Below are 14,065 nucleotides of genomic sequence, written 5' to 3'. Positions count from 1 at the left end.
CTCCCGTAATTGGGTCACCTCCTTGCATTCTGGGTATTTAGTTCCTTCAGTTGGTACATCGTTACACTTCTGGAATGGATACGTCCAGCAGCCATCGGCCTCACTCAGTTGATCTTGTGACTTGAAGTCATTAGCTGCGAGGGCCGCGATTGATGACAATGAATCAGTAGATCTTCAGTTAAGTTCCTCACCAACAACGACACTCAAATATTTCAGAAATATCGTGGCATCGTTGAACTCTCCATTATCGACTGAAAATGAGATATGTCATCTGTTCTAGGAAAGGAACCGGCAATGCCGATCCGCCATTATTTGTAGTTGGAATTTCCAACTTGGGAACTCAGAGCATCCATTTGCGGGATTGCAGCAGGAAGTGGCGTAACCAAAGGATAGAATCTCCGTGATTTTGCCACCGGACTTGATGCACAGACGATCATTCAATACCCCAGTGGGGCCTACTGCCAATTAATTGCCACGCTATCATTGATCTCTGAGCGATACATCTTTACCAGAAACTGACCATGGAAGCGGCAGTAAAGATCACCGTTAGCACGCCTGAAGTATTCTCACCGCTTCACTTCATGGTGTGATCGAAGAGGCGTCGGGGACTCAGGTCGTCACCCCACCCTAGAGAAAGTGAAGAAGACAGCAAGATGACTAAGGAGTGGCCCCTTATTTCGATTGGTTTGGATCAAGGTGCTATGAACTGATGGCAAGTGGCTAATTTCGAATCCCATAAAACGAGGAAGAGCTGACACGAACATGCATGCTAAACCACCTACCAAAGTAGGGTCAAATTTTGACGTCCTACTCGACCGTGATCGTATTCGGGTTGAGAACTCTGGTCTCGGGGTCTCAGGTTTAGCAATATCTTCAGGACGATGTGCATGTACAGAATGTTGATATGGATAGATCTGGATACGTACAGGGGTGGGGTAGCGTCAAAAGCAATGCAGACGATCGAGGCTCATATCAACCCCCGTGCGAGGGGGATGACGCATACTCAGTTACCACCATGTCTATACGCGATATGTACCAGGCAGAGTTCTCGTTACTAATGAGTGACTAGCCGAAAATGCCCTTACGCTTTGCGAATTTGGGCTCCTCGAAATAACCATTTTCGCGAGGATTAACGGTTGTGTTCATTCGATTTGTGCTCTCATCCGTCGAGTTTGAAACTGTTGAAATTCAGTCCTCTATCAAACGTTGAAACCATCCCAACGGCACTCTCCCTTGTGATAACTAAACACTGTGGACGACGCAGTTCATGTTACAGTGAAAACGATAGCAGAGTCATCAACGTCCATCCTATGTTCATGGCGGTGATGGTGATGGAGACAAACCCGAGAGCTCCCGTGTTTGATAACCTTCACTTAAAGTCTTAGACGTCTCCGACGATCCCTGCTCGGACGAGTTCGCTGTCCGGATCGGTCCTTGATCGCTTCCTTCATCTCTGTCGTGATCGGTCACAGCCAGAAAGATCTCTTGACAGACGCTTCGTCGGGACGGAGTGTCCTCTCACTGGACGCTGATCCTCGGTCGTTTCAAAAACCACCAGTCGTTTCAACTTGATAAGTTGAACTTATCCTTAGCCTCAGGCCCCGTATACAGAACTTCAGTCGATTACTCATTGTCCAACGTTACCGGAGAAGCCGCAGTAGAGCTGACCGAAGGGCGAGAAATGGTAAGCTGTTTCTCCTCTTCCGGGGGCTACAAGGAAGAGTGCATGAGCTCATGGATCTTCATAATCATAATATTCTACCGAGTTGCCTTCGAGATATTCCAGGGACCTCCTCCACCAAGCACTCTCTTCCAACCCACCCTCGTCAGGACGTTCAGCATCGAACATAAACATAGTCCCGGCAGCAAGTGTTCCTAGTGAATAGAAACAGATAATGGATAGCAGCGAGTATTGGGCACACACGGCGAGGTACACTCTTGGCAATACCATGGCCGCACGCTCCAAAAACACTTTGAACCACCAGCATAACGTGCGCAAAAGGAAACAACAGCTGCCCAGTATTAAAACCGAGCTCTTGGGGGTTGATATAGCTTCTTGCCATTATCACTCCCGTCTTAGCATTGTTGTATACATCACTGGCTAAATCGATGGCTTCGACTAATTCCCACTGGCGTCATCCATTGTAGGCTCCACCTCACGCAAGTGTAAGAGCTGGAAGGTTTCAACCGCCTTTCACATAGCTATACGGCTCTATTCGTACTTGCAACCGAGAAAGATCACAGCATACGACACGATCCTGTCGTTGGGAACGACAAAACCCTTGTGGAAATAGAAGCGCTGGATGATAACAGCGGCGGCTAGTGGCACCTCCAATGACCTATTGGCAATAAGAGCTTGAATAAGACGGCACATCCATGCATGTGAAAAAAACTCGGTTCACCTTGTGTGGGCGAGGGGAGCAACGGGACGGACATTAACCAAGTACAAGCTACGAGAGATACTACGGTCATTCAGAGCAATGAGAATAACACAACCACGAGCTGATTCAACCAACTTTGCGTCTAAGCAACAGATCGTCGCTCTGGAGACGACTGACCGGAGTATCCGTGACGGGCTCATAGTATCCCTAAGAAGAGATCAACTTTACTCTTGAGCCAATGGCAACAGCTTTCACCTGACTGGCATCTTCCTTACACACCAGTAAGGTGTAGTAGCGCTCCAGTTCGTCCGGATCAACCTGTTGCTTTCTCGCAAGTAAACCAATGACATCTGTGAGCGGCATCTAACAAGACAGCGTCGAGCTGGGAAGCCTCTGCGTCAACTCTATTCACTTGATCGTCAACAAGTAAATTCGTCTTTGTGATTTGCCGTGAACTATCCCCTGAATCCAAGTCCATGAGCTCCGGTGGTTGCAGTTCAGCCGACGGATCGTCAATTACCCGTATCGTGAGGGTCTATGGGATCAGAGGCGAGCTCGACATAAGCCTGCTAGCTATATGCTTACGCGCTGTTGTGTAGCATGAGGACGGCCGGTTGGTGCTTGTGACGATACACCACTGACGCTAGCCCGAGCAGCAGAACTTCGCGCGATCGATCGCTGCATTGCTGAGCTCTCAACAGATTGGGTTTCGCCCTCACCACGAGACATTGACGCGCTGCTCTCACTCCCTGACGAAATTCACTCCAATACGCATCTGGCAAATCCTGTTCACCTTCAAAACCATCACTATCGTCACTATCTTCGCCCCAGTCAGAGTAACAGAAGCAGAGCTCTCTAGTATTGAGAGCTCCTACTGCCCGATAGCTGTCCAGCGCTGGTAAGTCCATATCCGGTTCGACAACAGCACGATGATCTGAAGGAGACAATAGGCATCAGAAAACGTTACAGTGGTAGGCAGTACTGCTGGAAACAGAGCCAGCCTCATCGTCATCTATCCAACGGAGGTGATAGGAGTGTTCAAGAGGTCTGAGCAGGTAGGATCTACTGGTAACATCACTCGGAGTATTTTCTAAAACTAGGCGATTCTAGTCAAACGGCGAGGTTTTTCGCAGCAGAGATAGACTAGTATACAGCATAATATGTGGCGTCGTCGGCTTTATGAAGGATGGTGGCAATAATTGGTACACGATTTTCAGATACCCAACAGCTTCGTCGCTACTGGTCTATACCTCAGTCCAAACTCGTCAGTATGTTCATTGAGGATGAGCGTCTCTAGTTCTTCGACTTTCATATCAAGAGGGACGCGCACCTGATGCTCGTGTCTTGTAAATCCTTTGACGAGTTTCACCGGAAGCTTACCTTGCAAACCCGCTTAGAATCAAACGGTGGTACATATACATCTATCTCGACAACGTCTCGGGCTCCACCCGTCTGGAAGGGGAACTATGCGAGTCCAAGAAAACAAGCAGGAGCATACCAGGGCGCTCGCGGTGGGAGAAACGTCGCCCCCAAAGCCGATCACTCCGGCGTCCATTCCTGCCACACCGAGACGTTCGATTCTGGAAAATGAACCGGTCAAGCGATTCTAGCTTTGATGATGCTTCACTCTCTCATGTGGCGCGCCTTTCTCGCAGCGTAGTGGTCAACCTCCTGAAAATCGTAGACCTCTTCGTCGCTGCTTTCCGCTGGTTCTGGTAAGCGAGCTAACAGCACTCAACGTATATACACACGGGGAGCCAGAGCAAGCTTACGACGGAAGAGCGGTCGTCTCGGGAATAGCGTTGAGGTCTCACCGGGTGCGACTCGGGGCTTGAAGGGGACCACCTGTAGGAATATAAGACCGCATAGAAAGGATCGAACCTAACCACTGTGGGAAGATATGCGCATAGTCGACTACATGTGCCGGTGACCATATAAAAATTCTAAGCAATTCTTGTTGGTTTCTTCGCACTCCTATCCGAATGCTTAGGAAAACTAATATAAATTCCAACACTGAGCTGACCTGTGGTTGGTCATTCTTAGACTCGGCTTGAATGAGCTCCATCTGCGGACCAACATACTCCCTATTCCCCTTCTGCATTGCTAGGGTAGCCATTGTCCTCGTTCGAGGCCTACATTTGCCATAAAAGAGGAGGGCGAATTAGGGAGCATACATTCCAGGAGAGTCCAGTTCTTTAGAGAGACCGGCCGGTGCCTGAATTTAGCACAACTGTCGTCCAGAAGCATGAGAAGCCTCACTTGTGATCTGAGCCTTCCCATACGGTCTACTACCATATCCGTTTCATCATAGTATTTCTGTGCTTGACGAGGCGATAACACTAAAGCAATAAAAATCACGACCACTCATCGCGCTGGATGGAATTCTAAGGACGTACACATGAGCTCTTCGTATGTATACATCTCAGCATCATCCATCAAGTCGTCTACCGCCGAGTACCTATAGTGAGAGGGACCTAGCCGGGCATGCTACTTAGTCAACTCACTTAGACGTCCGATCTATTGTGGGGTCGTCATTGCCATGACCCAGACGAGATCCTTTGAGACCACCTCGGGTGTCGAAGAGTAGCTGCAACGTGTGAGTCGAAGTGAAATCCATAACTTAATAAAACATTAAAACCGTTCAACTGTTCAGGCTTAATTCCATGGGAACCCAATGGACAGCTACACTGCTAAGTGTTAGCAACGGTCAAGATCATGCGAGGAAACGATGCGATGATGCTTCACAATGCCAGCGAGGATTCAACTGCAAGAGAGTCCTAACATGGTAAACACGTAAATGATATGTTCCGCTCAAAGATGTACCGATCACGCTGACCTGCCGAGACCAAGGACCCCGGGGGCATACAGAGCACGACGGTAAACTTAGTCGGAGGTAACAGGCACAGAGGGAGTCGGAGTTGACTGGAGCCCATGATGCCGTACCGAAGGTCTCGCTAATAGTACTCTAGCTGAAGTCTAATCGACTGCTACTAAGATAGGTATCATGTCAGGAGCATCTCGAAGAGCTGATGATAGTATACGCAGTATACATCACTGCATCATTTGACTGTTGCCCACTGAAGGTTTACGGCACCCTCGGGCGCGGCAGGCACAAGGCCTCGCTCACTAATGGAGGGCGGTCCAAAGAGGACCATGAGCAGAGTGTCGGTTTTCTTAGCATCCTCCATCGCTACTCTGCGTCACAATACCTCCCCAGTTGACAGTAACAAACTGTGATGTAACACCCTTATTCATTGTAGCCTCGAAGGAAACTAGATATGAGGCTACGCTTCTTGTATCACACAGGCTTTAAGGCTTCATAGGCAACATTGAGCCTAGCTGTGAGTACAACGGATTTTCTGTACGTGATACCGCATCTCGATATACCATCGGTCAATATTCTAACCACTTCCCCATTACCTCCTCTCGTTCAACAATGAGCACCTTCATATGACCCACACTTGTCTCGGACATGTGAATGGTAGCATTCGAGGATGTGCTGGGTTCCACCTCCGCCTGGGACCCGAACTATGCCGTCTTGAGAAGGCTATATAAGAGATTAAACGACTCAAGCAAGCGTTCGACCACTATACAACCCAAAACCCAACAAGTGCAAAAACTGTATGCATCTGGAAATTCGCCTTTCAATTTTTCCGTTTCTTGGTAGCATCCTCGTGATCAGCCGCCACAGGCACCAGCAGATGGTCGTCATTCTCGTCAGTGGAGAGCTGACGCTTCAACAACGTCGGGATTAGTGCCAAACATCCTAGACCCAAGAGGACCTACAAAATACAAAAACAGCGCACAGAATAGGGAGAGGTGCGCTATGGATACACTACTAGGAAGTTCTTAGCGTTGAAGCTTCCCACGTGCTGGATTTCAGCGAGTTCGCTGCCCATGTTGACCAATATAATATTATTCGGAATAAGACCAAGCAACGTACCTGTACGGGGAGGAAGCGTAGGAGGTGCGGTATCAGAACCGTAATACCAAAGAAGAACGTCCTGGAGTTCAGTCCGAGGTTCCCTGTAGAGATATTTATGAACCAATTAGGCACTATTGGCGTAATACGTAAAAACAACATGTACCTGAGTTCACAGAAAACTGACCAGAATCACTCAGCGATTATCACCGCAAAGAGCGGTGCGAAGAAATATGCACATGGTCAACTATATGTGTGGTCGACAATATGAACATTCTGAGATTCATATTTTCGGAGAATTCTTGTTGGTTTCTGTACACTTCGTATATGAACTCCTATCATTAGTGAGGAAATCCCTAAGCTCAGTTGAGGAGAGCGAACATATATTCCAGCACTGATATAGAGCACAGCAAAGACTACCAGAACAAGCTGTCACGTCGCTTGTCCAACTGCCTCTTGAACCTGGTCATTGCCGGGCGGAAGAAATGCATCACAACTGGACGGCCCACCACACGGAAGAGTGTATAGCAGAGAGTAGCGCCGGCCGTAGCACAGGTCGACACCAGAAAGAATCCCTTCATCCCTGAACATGGAAAAATAGCAGCGAAGAGTAGAGTGAGGAAGCGCTACTCCCGAATAAAGCTCCCGCTAGTAGGGATAAGAATATAGGCCCTGGAATGGCGAAGGTCTGCAGGAAGGTATATGACGCACAAAATAGTAGCAGCACTTCCGTGTAGTGACCTTCGATGTAGAACTCGAGAGTTTCTTGTACCTTCCCATGTTATTTAAGAGGCGCACTACCTGGCCTATTACTACCACTAACATATCCTGACCCGTTGTGTTAGTCAGAAGCTGAGTAAAACTCTTATCACCGAACGTTGTGTGAAGCTGATTCCTATACAGTTTGCTCAAAGGAGGAAACCCCTGATAGAGGAGCCACATCATGCACAGCGATGTAGCGAGGAGCGTGAGTAGAAGGACCTGTACAATACTGATCGACTCCACAGCCATAGAGCGGGTGCACTACCAATGACGTCATATAGGAGCCGAACGACTTATCCTCTTCTTCGCCACAAGATCGATCCGCGGTCTGAGCATTAATTTTCGACTTACAGCGGAGTTTTCTAGTACCTCTACTTTGCCCGATATCACAGAGCTCTCCTCAAGGTTGTCGCCTGAGGAACAGCGGTCAAGAGTATACCACCTACGATGTCGTAACGCACCTGCCAGCCTGGCGCTTCGCCGTGGCCGTATTTCCACGTTATCCATTCACAGACAAATATGCTACGACACGTTCCTCGCTGCCTCCACTCTGAACTCAACATGAGTTCACTATGGACAACACAGTTCAACTGCCCAGCAGCGACACGCTTCATTCACTTGATTACTCCAGGATGACAGTAGCTGAGGCAAGGGAGTAATGCTACTCTCAAAAACCTCCTAGTTAGATCATCACGAAGTTCTTCAGAGTACCCTACGCATTACAGGAATCAAATTGGTTGGCACTGGAGTTGCTTTTTGATAGACTAACCCGTATCATCTTGAACTACGGCTCCTAAGCCTGGTCCTCGAAAGGCCGGCTGGGGACCAATTTACACGGCAGGCGATCTCTCGGACACCAAGTGACGTTCGTTGGGTTGACTGAGCTGTGAGTGACTACGGCCGGGGGGGCTCATCGGTCAAACCAGTGATATGAGACGAAAGCTCCATCGCAAATACTTCACAATACCGAGTCAGTATGGTGTACCCAGTACCGTAGCTGGGGGAGTACCAACCCTCACGCGAGTCTATTGTGTGAATTTGAAGTAAGACCGGAAATTATACTAATTACCACATCAGCGCCATCTCAGCCAGCATTTGTTGATATTGCTCCAGCAGTGAGAGGGACGACGACAGCACGACCACTGGAGCTTTTTTTCTCCAAACACCTCGAAAAAAACAACATACTCGTCGAACCAGCATCATCTGGATGCCCTCTCTCTCTCTCGCTCTGGGCCGCTGTTCGGCCGGGCGACTCTGTAAGGCCACGACGGACTTATCAGAGTTGATAAGGTCAAAAGAAGTATATGAAGGCTGACCAGGCCTATGAGGGTTATAGAGAGGCCAGTAGGCCAGAAAATACCAACTATATCTGGGTCGGGATTGCTATAGGTTACGTTGCTCGCGTCTTAGAAGTGGCACTAGTCTAATTCGGCCCCTACTGTGGATAACAAACTTTTAAAATTTGGAATTTTTGAACGTTTCAACTCGAGTCGAGAGCGCAGCGCGTGCCGCTGGGGCATGCCAAAACTATCCGGAAGGGCAAAGAATATAAAAACGCTGGGTGCAAGGTATCAAACCCCCTGGCAAAGTCTTTGGCATTGCAGCAGCATGCTCCACCTGCTCAGCAAATCCTGCTGAAAGGCACCATCCAAATTGAAACTCAAAAGTAGATTCACTATCGCATAGAGCAATTAGTATGTACGTCATCCACGCATCTCCGGCCCTGTAGATGACGAAACAATTCATGATCATACTATTGGAGTTACACAGATCTGCGACTTAACTTCACAAAGTGAAATTGTGCTGTTTTATTGTTTTGCACGCAGTATCCACATGCCCGGGGAAAAATTCCGATAACATACACTCTGTATGATACAGGTGATTCATTGATTTTGTTGGCGAAGAACAACCATCCAGAACTACTCGGCCTTGCTGCTCTGGGATGTCAGCGTAGCCTTGTGAACCGGGAAACATGCGAGTGCACCCTTCAGATTTCCTAGTGCGGAAGCATACTTGCTTCTTTGGACTTCCCTGATTCGGCGTCGGACGCCTTGCTCAAAGGATTCCGATATCGAGGTCATCCGTTCTGAACTTGCTTCACAACGCGTAGAGGGTCTCTACTAGAGACTCTGGCAGGTCCTTCAAGGATCCAACGTATGCAACCCCATAGCAAGGGCCGTCCTTGCTATGGGGTTGCATACGGTGGGATTGAAAACTGCACACGTTAGGACCGCACAGCCGGTTTTTGTCCGGTGGCCAGCTAGAACATTGTCATGGCTCACCTCAACATTGGGCCTGTTTCACAAGGATACTTAATTTAAGGCGCCTTAAATTTAGGAGCTACTTAAGGAGTTACTTGAGGTATACTTAAGAACTCATTTCACAACGTTAAGAAGCAGCTTGAAGGCTCCTTAACTCAACTCACTAGTAACTTAAGGAGCGTTTTTTAAGTGTAAGGCGCAATTTGCTCCTATGAAACAGGCCCATTAATGTGGTCATCATTAATATTCTGTGGCGCGCGAAATTTTCCGCATAACCAGCTTGTGCGGCCTACAGGGTCTAGGTTAGATCACCGACGCACAGTACACGAGTAGACCAACTATAGAGAAATGAAGGAGTCGAGACATTGAGGGTCACCGTTGTAGGCGATTGCCCAAATCTTCGTAATTGTACCGGACGTACCGTACCTCCATGCGCGACCGTAGAGTGAAACCGAAGAGAGCTGCTGTGGTGATATGTGGCGGGAGCATCATCCGAAGACACTATGTGCGGCGAAGTGAGGTCTGCCAAACGGAAATTCCACCTTGATACAATTTATGCCGGGCTCAGAAACCTAGGTGGCACGAATTGTATGCTAGGGAGATGCATACAATTTGCTCCCTCTCCTCAAGTCCAACTCTCCCGGAGAGTCTCTCCGTGAATCACAAGAGAGGATATAAATATAGTTAATAAATCCTTTACCCAGGAGGCCCTCTCACAAGCTACAACTTCTCAACAATGGAGTACAACTTCTCAAGTAGTGAGACATAACTCCAGGCATGGTTGGAAAGGAAGTACGTACTAAGACAGCAGAAAATAGTGTAGTAAGATAGGACAGTGGAGCGAGTGGTGTGACTACATCGCACTTCACGAATGAGACACTACGTGATGAGTCGACTCACGCGTTTCACGAGTGCATCTTCGCACACCGCGGTAAGCTACACTGGATTTGTCCATTGAGTTGGTGCTTTCACTGGATTGTAATAGTAGATTGAGTAATAGCCGAAGGTTTCTCGTCCGCGTTAGGTATGAGCATCGAGTTGAAAAAAAGCGTAACTGCTTTGAGGCGAACAGCAGCTCTTCACTGAAAAGTTAGTAGCTCCGTTTATCATTCCGATGCTGAACTTCCTCCTCGTTGTCCTATTGATACGTGGTGGGGTATGTGTCTTCAAGATGGGCAACACTCGCATGCAGATGAAGACGACACATTTCTGCAACCTTGACTTGAGGGACATCCAAGGGAACCCAGTGGCATGCCACATCTCCAAGGCTATGGAGACTGAAGGGCTGGTCCTACCTGGTATGGATGATAACAAGTCGTTCACGGTTCATCGAGACATCTTCGTCGTCAAGGACGGTCAAGCGGTAGTTCAAGCAGCGCCAAGTCACCCGTATCTGTATATCCTCATGAGCCAGAACGACACGCACTTCAGCACCTCCCAACTCTTCAACAGACAGTCATTCCTCCTGGAGCAGGGAACCAGGCAAAAGAATGATACGCCCGATGGTCGCAGGCTCAATGCCAATCTTACACTCGAGGGTGATGGTTGGGTCCATAAAGGTTTGGTAGACGAAGGTGGACAGAAGCTTCACAAATGGGTCAGAAGTGGAGTAGAAGGTGTTGATCCAAAATCCGGTCTCAACTTCACTGCCCTCGCCCAGACTGGTGTAATCACTAACGCTTGGGTTCTCTATCTTGACAAGGATCAGAAGCAGATCGTGAAGCTCTTGGGTATTAACACCTTCGAGAATGATAAGGTCTATCTCGAGTCTGAGGTCACTCACTGGGAAGAGCTCGACGATGCATTAACTTTGGATGTTGCCATGAAGGATATTCACGCGGCATATGATATCGTCAAGAGCCACAATCAGGCAGCAGCAAGAGAGGAGGCGCCACAACTAGACGCTGAGTTCATCAAGACCCGCTTGGTTGGCGAAGAGGCTCGTCTATTCTTCAACGATGGGAAGAGCCACGACTGGAGGTCGAACAAGACTCATATTCGTGGAGATAAGTCGGTGGCACCGATCGATTATTTTCGCCTCCCCAATGGCACTGCTGCACATAAGTTCTTCCTGTACAAGTATCACTCTCCTCTACAGGAGAAGGATGAGGAGGAGTTCCAATTACCACCGGCTTGCAGGAATGGTGTGACCAAGTTGGTCAGTCAATACTGCCTCTATGTTGGTTATAGCTCTAACGACACGCTACTGGCCCTCGATCTATATATGGCTTATACCGATCTAGCCATTGCGGAAAATAGAGCACACCTTAACGTCACAGTCCATTTGAAGCAGCCTAAGACGGAGGTCCTACTCTTTGCTTTCGAAGCCGCTGGATGTGCCCTGGTTTGGGCTGCTGATATTGGCTTCGCAGGCTTGCGCATTCAAGTATGTCTCACGGGTGCAGGCAGCGGTGGGAATGGCACTTACGCGGGGAAAATAGCGATGTCGGTCGCGGTCATAATCAGAGTTGCTTTCGTCCCTGCGTTAAAAGCCACACTCTCTGGCCAAGTTGCGGTCAATGCTTCGGACAATGGTGATGTCAAAGCATATGGTGAGCTGGGCATTGATGTCTCGGCGGTGGTTGTTGGAGCGGGTATTTCTCTGGACATCTTCGGAAACACCGTTGATCATAAATCGGACATCTGGGAATTTAAATCTCATTTCAACCTCCACGTATGGGTCGATGTCTTCTTGTACAGCCATGACTGGCCATGGAGCTGGACTATTTGGGAAGCTGGTCCAGTCAAATTGCGATAAATCGGCAAGTCCGTGTCGACGGTATATCGGGGGCATAGTTTCAGTCCCATGTGAAAGCCCCATGGTTATCTCATACAAAAACGTCATGCCTTTATCATGTTTTAAATTTTGTTGAAGAACTTTCGAGCACACGTGTAATCGTGAAGTAACATATTCGAGTCACATTGGTCGCGTTCGTCGACGACTGGCTCATCATGAGCCAATTCTGATTCCATTTATGTTGTCCTATCTGATTCACTATGCTGCAAGCGGATGATCCACTGCGGATCTGAAGCGTGGCGCTCAGGAGAGTCGCAGTCCAGAAGTTAGCTGACTCTTTTCAGATTGCTCTGTTGTGTTTTGGCCAGTAAGGAATTGTCACATCACTAACCAGTGGTTAGTAACCACATCATTCAGCCCGGGTTGATCACCTATGTCAGAACTTGACGACAAGGTGTACTTCATGTCAGAACTTGACGACAAGGTGTACTTCGCAACACCTCCAGCATGGGTCGTTTATGAGTCGCTTAACCTCAGCTATAACAAACCGTGTGCTCCAGTAAGTTATTCCATGGAAACTTTCCGTCGGAAAGTCTCGCTAGAGGCTGGGCCCCAGCCGCTGGGGTCAACTCCAGCGTAAGTGATTCGACTGGGTGAGCGAGCTCGGCCGCTCGTAGGTGCTTCAATAGTCCAAGCATTCTGAGTGAAAGTCGTTGGTAATTGGCAGATTTTTTCCCTCCCTAGGATTTTTCTGTAGTCGATCCATCGGGATATAACGCCAGCACGTTCCATCTCGTGCTCGTTGACTTTGAACTTCAAGGTTTGAAGGCCGTGGTTGGTCGAGATACTCGGCTCGAGAAGCCTCTTAAGGTTTGGACATTGACCAGACAAGGAGTATGCTGAAGCCTACGAACGCGTCATAGAGCGCAGATCCTGTCTTCAGTTTGAGTACTTAGTTGGCCGTGTTGCTGGTGAGGGGTATTACTAATACCGTATTAGGAACGCGTCATCGAGCGCAGAACCTATCCAGGATAGGCTATCCTCAGGTCGAGTGCCTAGTTGACCATGTTATTAGTGAGAGGCTTAGGAACGCGTCTTCGAGCGCAGATCCTGTCCTCAGTGGGAGTGCCTAGTTGGCCGTGTTATTAGTGAGAGGTTTAGGAACGCGTCTTCGAGCGCAGATCCTATCATTAGCGCGAGTGCCAAGTTGAACGTGTTATCAGCGAGAGGCTTAAGAACGCGCCTTCGAGCGCAGACACTATCCTCAGTGTGAGTGCCTAGTTGGCAGTGTTATTAGTGAGGGACTTAGGAACGCGTCTTCGAGCGTAGATCCTGTCCTCAGTGTGATTGCCTAGTTGGCCGTGTTATTAGTGGGAGGTTTAGGAACGCGTCTTCGAGCGCAGATCCTATCCTCAGCGCGAGTGCCAAGTTGAACGTGTTATCAGCGAGAGGCTTGAGAACGCGCCTTCGAGCGCAGACACTATCCTCAGTGTGAGTGCCTAGTTGGCAGTGTTATTAGTGAGGGGCTTAGGAACGCGGCTTCGAGCGTAGATCCTATCCTCAATGTGAATGCCTGCCACCGTTGAGAGGTCTAAGGACGTGTATTTCGGCCATGGGATATGCTAGTTGGGCCTAAATAAGTATCATTTCCGTGTAGTCTACAGAATTTGTGGCAAAGCTCGCACGCTGCAGGCTACAAACATGAACTGAGAACGAGAGAGAATGTGAAATCCCACATTAGCCTTCCGAATAGCTGATTAAAATCGACTTATCAGAATTGGCTTTCAAGCTTTGAAACTTTCAAAGACTTTGAAAGTGCTTTGAAAGAACCGGCCGGAGCCGATTTCACCACCGAACGGACTAGTAGAGCTGTCGACACACTTCATGGTATAAACATCGACAGGGTGACCGATCTGGAATGCCTATTGGTGAACGATACGCTCTTGACGGCTCTCTACAAAAGGTTCTCTCCAGAGGTAGCAGAAGCCACAGATGCTCAGAA

The 14,065-nt window shown here is 48.6% G+C and overlaps 3 protein-coding genes across 3 annotated transcripts; 1 reads left to right on the top strand and 2 right to left on the bottom strand.

The window, feature by feature from the left end:
- Window positions 1-2,507: 2,507 nt before the first annotated feature.
- Pmar_PMAR003706 (hypothetical protein) lies at window positions 2,508-4,998 on the bottom strand (the record flags this gene model as incomplete). Its single annotated transcript, XM_002784401.1, has 15 exons — window positions 2,508-2,588; window positions 2,637-2,744; window positions 2,967-3,130; window positions 3,175-3,315; window positions 3,364-3,428; window positions 3,632-3,711; window positions 3,762-3,833; window positions 3,880-3,961; window positions 4,009-4,105; window positions 4,154-4,226; window positions 4,405-4,513; window positions 4,556-4,596; window positions 4,641-4,720; window positions 4,778-4,839; window positions 4,886-4,998. The coding sequence occupies 15 exons, from the start codon at window positions 4,996-4,998 to the stop codon at window positions 2,508-2,510; spliced, it is 1,368 nt and encodes a 455-aa protein (XP_002784447.1).
- A 1,027-nt stretch (window positions 4,999-6,025) lies between these two features.
- On the bottom strand, window positions 6,026-7,576 carry Pmar_PMAR003705 (conserved hypothetical protein; the record flags this gene model as incomplete). The annotated part of the gene is made up of 9 exons (XM_002784400.1): window positions 7,527-7,576; window positions 7,435-7,478; window positions 7,331-7,393; window positions 7,120-7,284; window positions 6,934-7,075; window positions 6,724-6,886; window positions 6,372-6,469; window positions 6,221-6,324; window positions 6,026-6,163 (listed from the first exon to the last, which is right to left on the bottom strand). The coding sequence occupies exons 1-9, from the start codon at window positions 7,570-7,572 to the stop codon at window positions 6,026-6,028; spliced, it is 963 nt and encodes a 320-aa protein (XP_002784446.1). The 5' UTR covers window positions 7,573-7,576.
- Window positions 7,577-10,421: 2,845 nt separating this feature from the next.
- On the top strand, window positions 10,422-12,393 carry Pmar_PMAR003704 (hypothetical protein). The gene has a single exon (XM_002784399.1). The coding sequence runs from the start codon at window positions 10,441-10,443 to the stop codon at window positions 12,082-12,084; it is 1,644 nt and encodes a 547-aa protein (XP_002784445.1). The 5' UTR covers window positions 10,422-10,440; the 3' UTR covers window positions 12,085-12,393.
- Window positions 12,394-14,065: the final 1,672 nt, after the last annotated feature.

Source organism: Perkinsus marinus (genome assembly GCF_000006405.1).
Source record: "Perkinsus marinus ATCC 50983 genomic scaffold scf_1104296935302, whole genome shotgun sequence".
NCBI classification, from domain to species: Eukaryota; Perkinsozoa; order Perkinsida; family Perkinsidae; genus Perkinsus; species Perkinsus marinus.
This window is presented reverse-complemented; position numbering and strand designations above follow the sequence as displayed.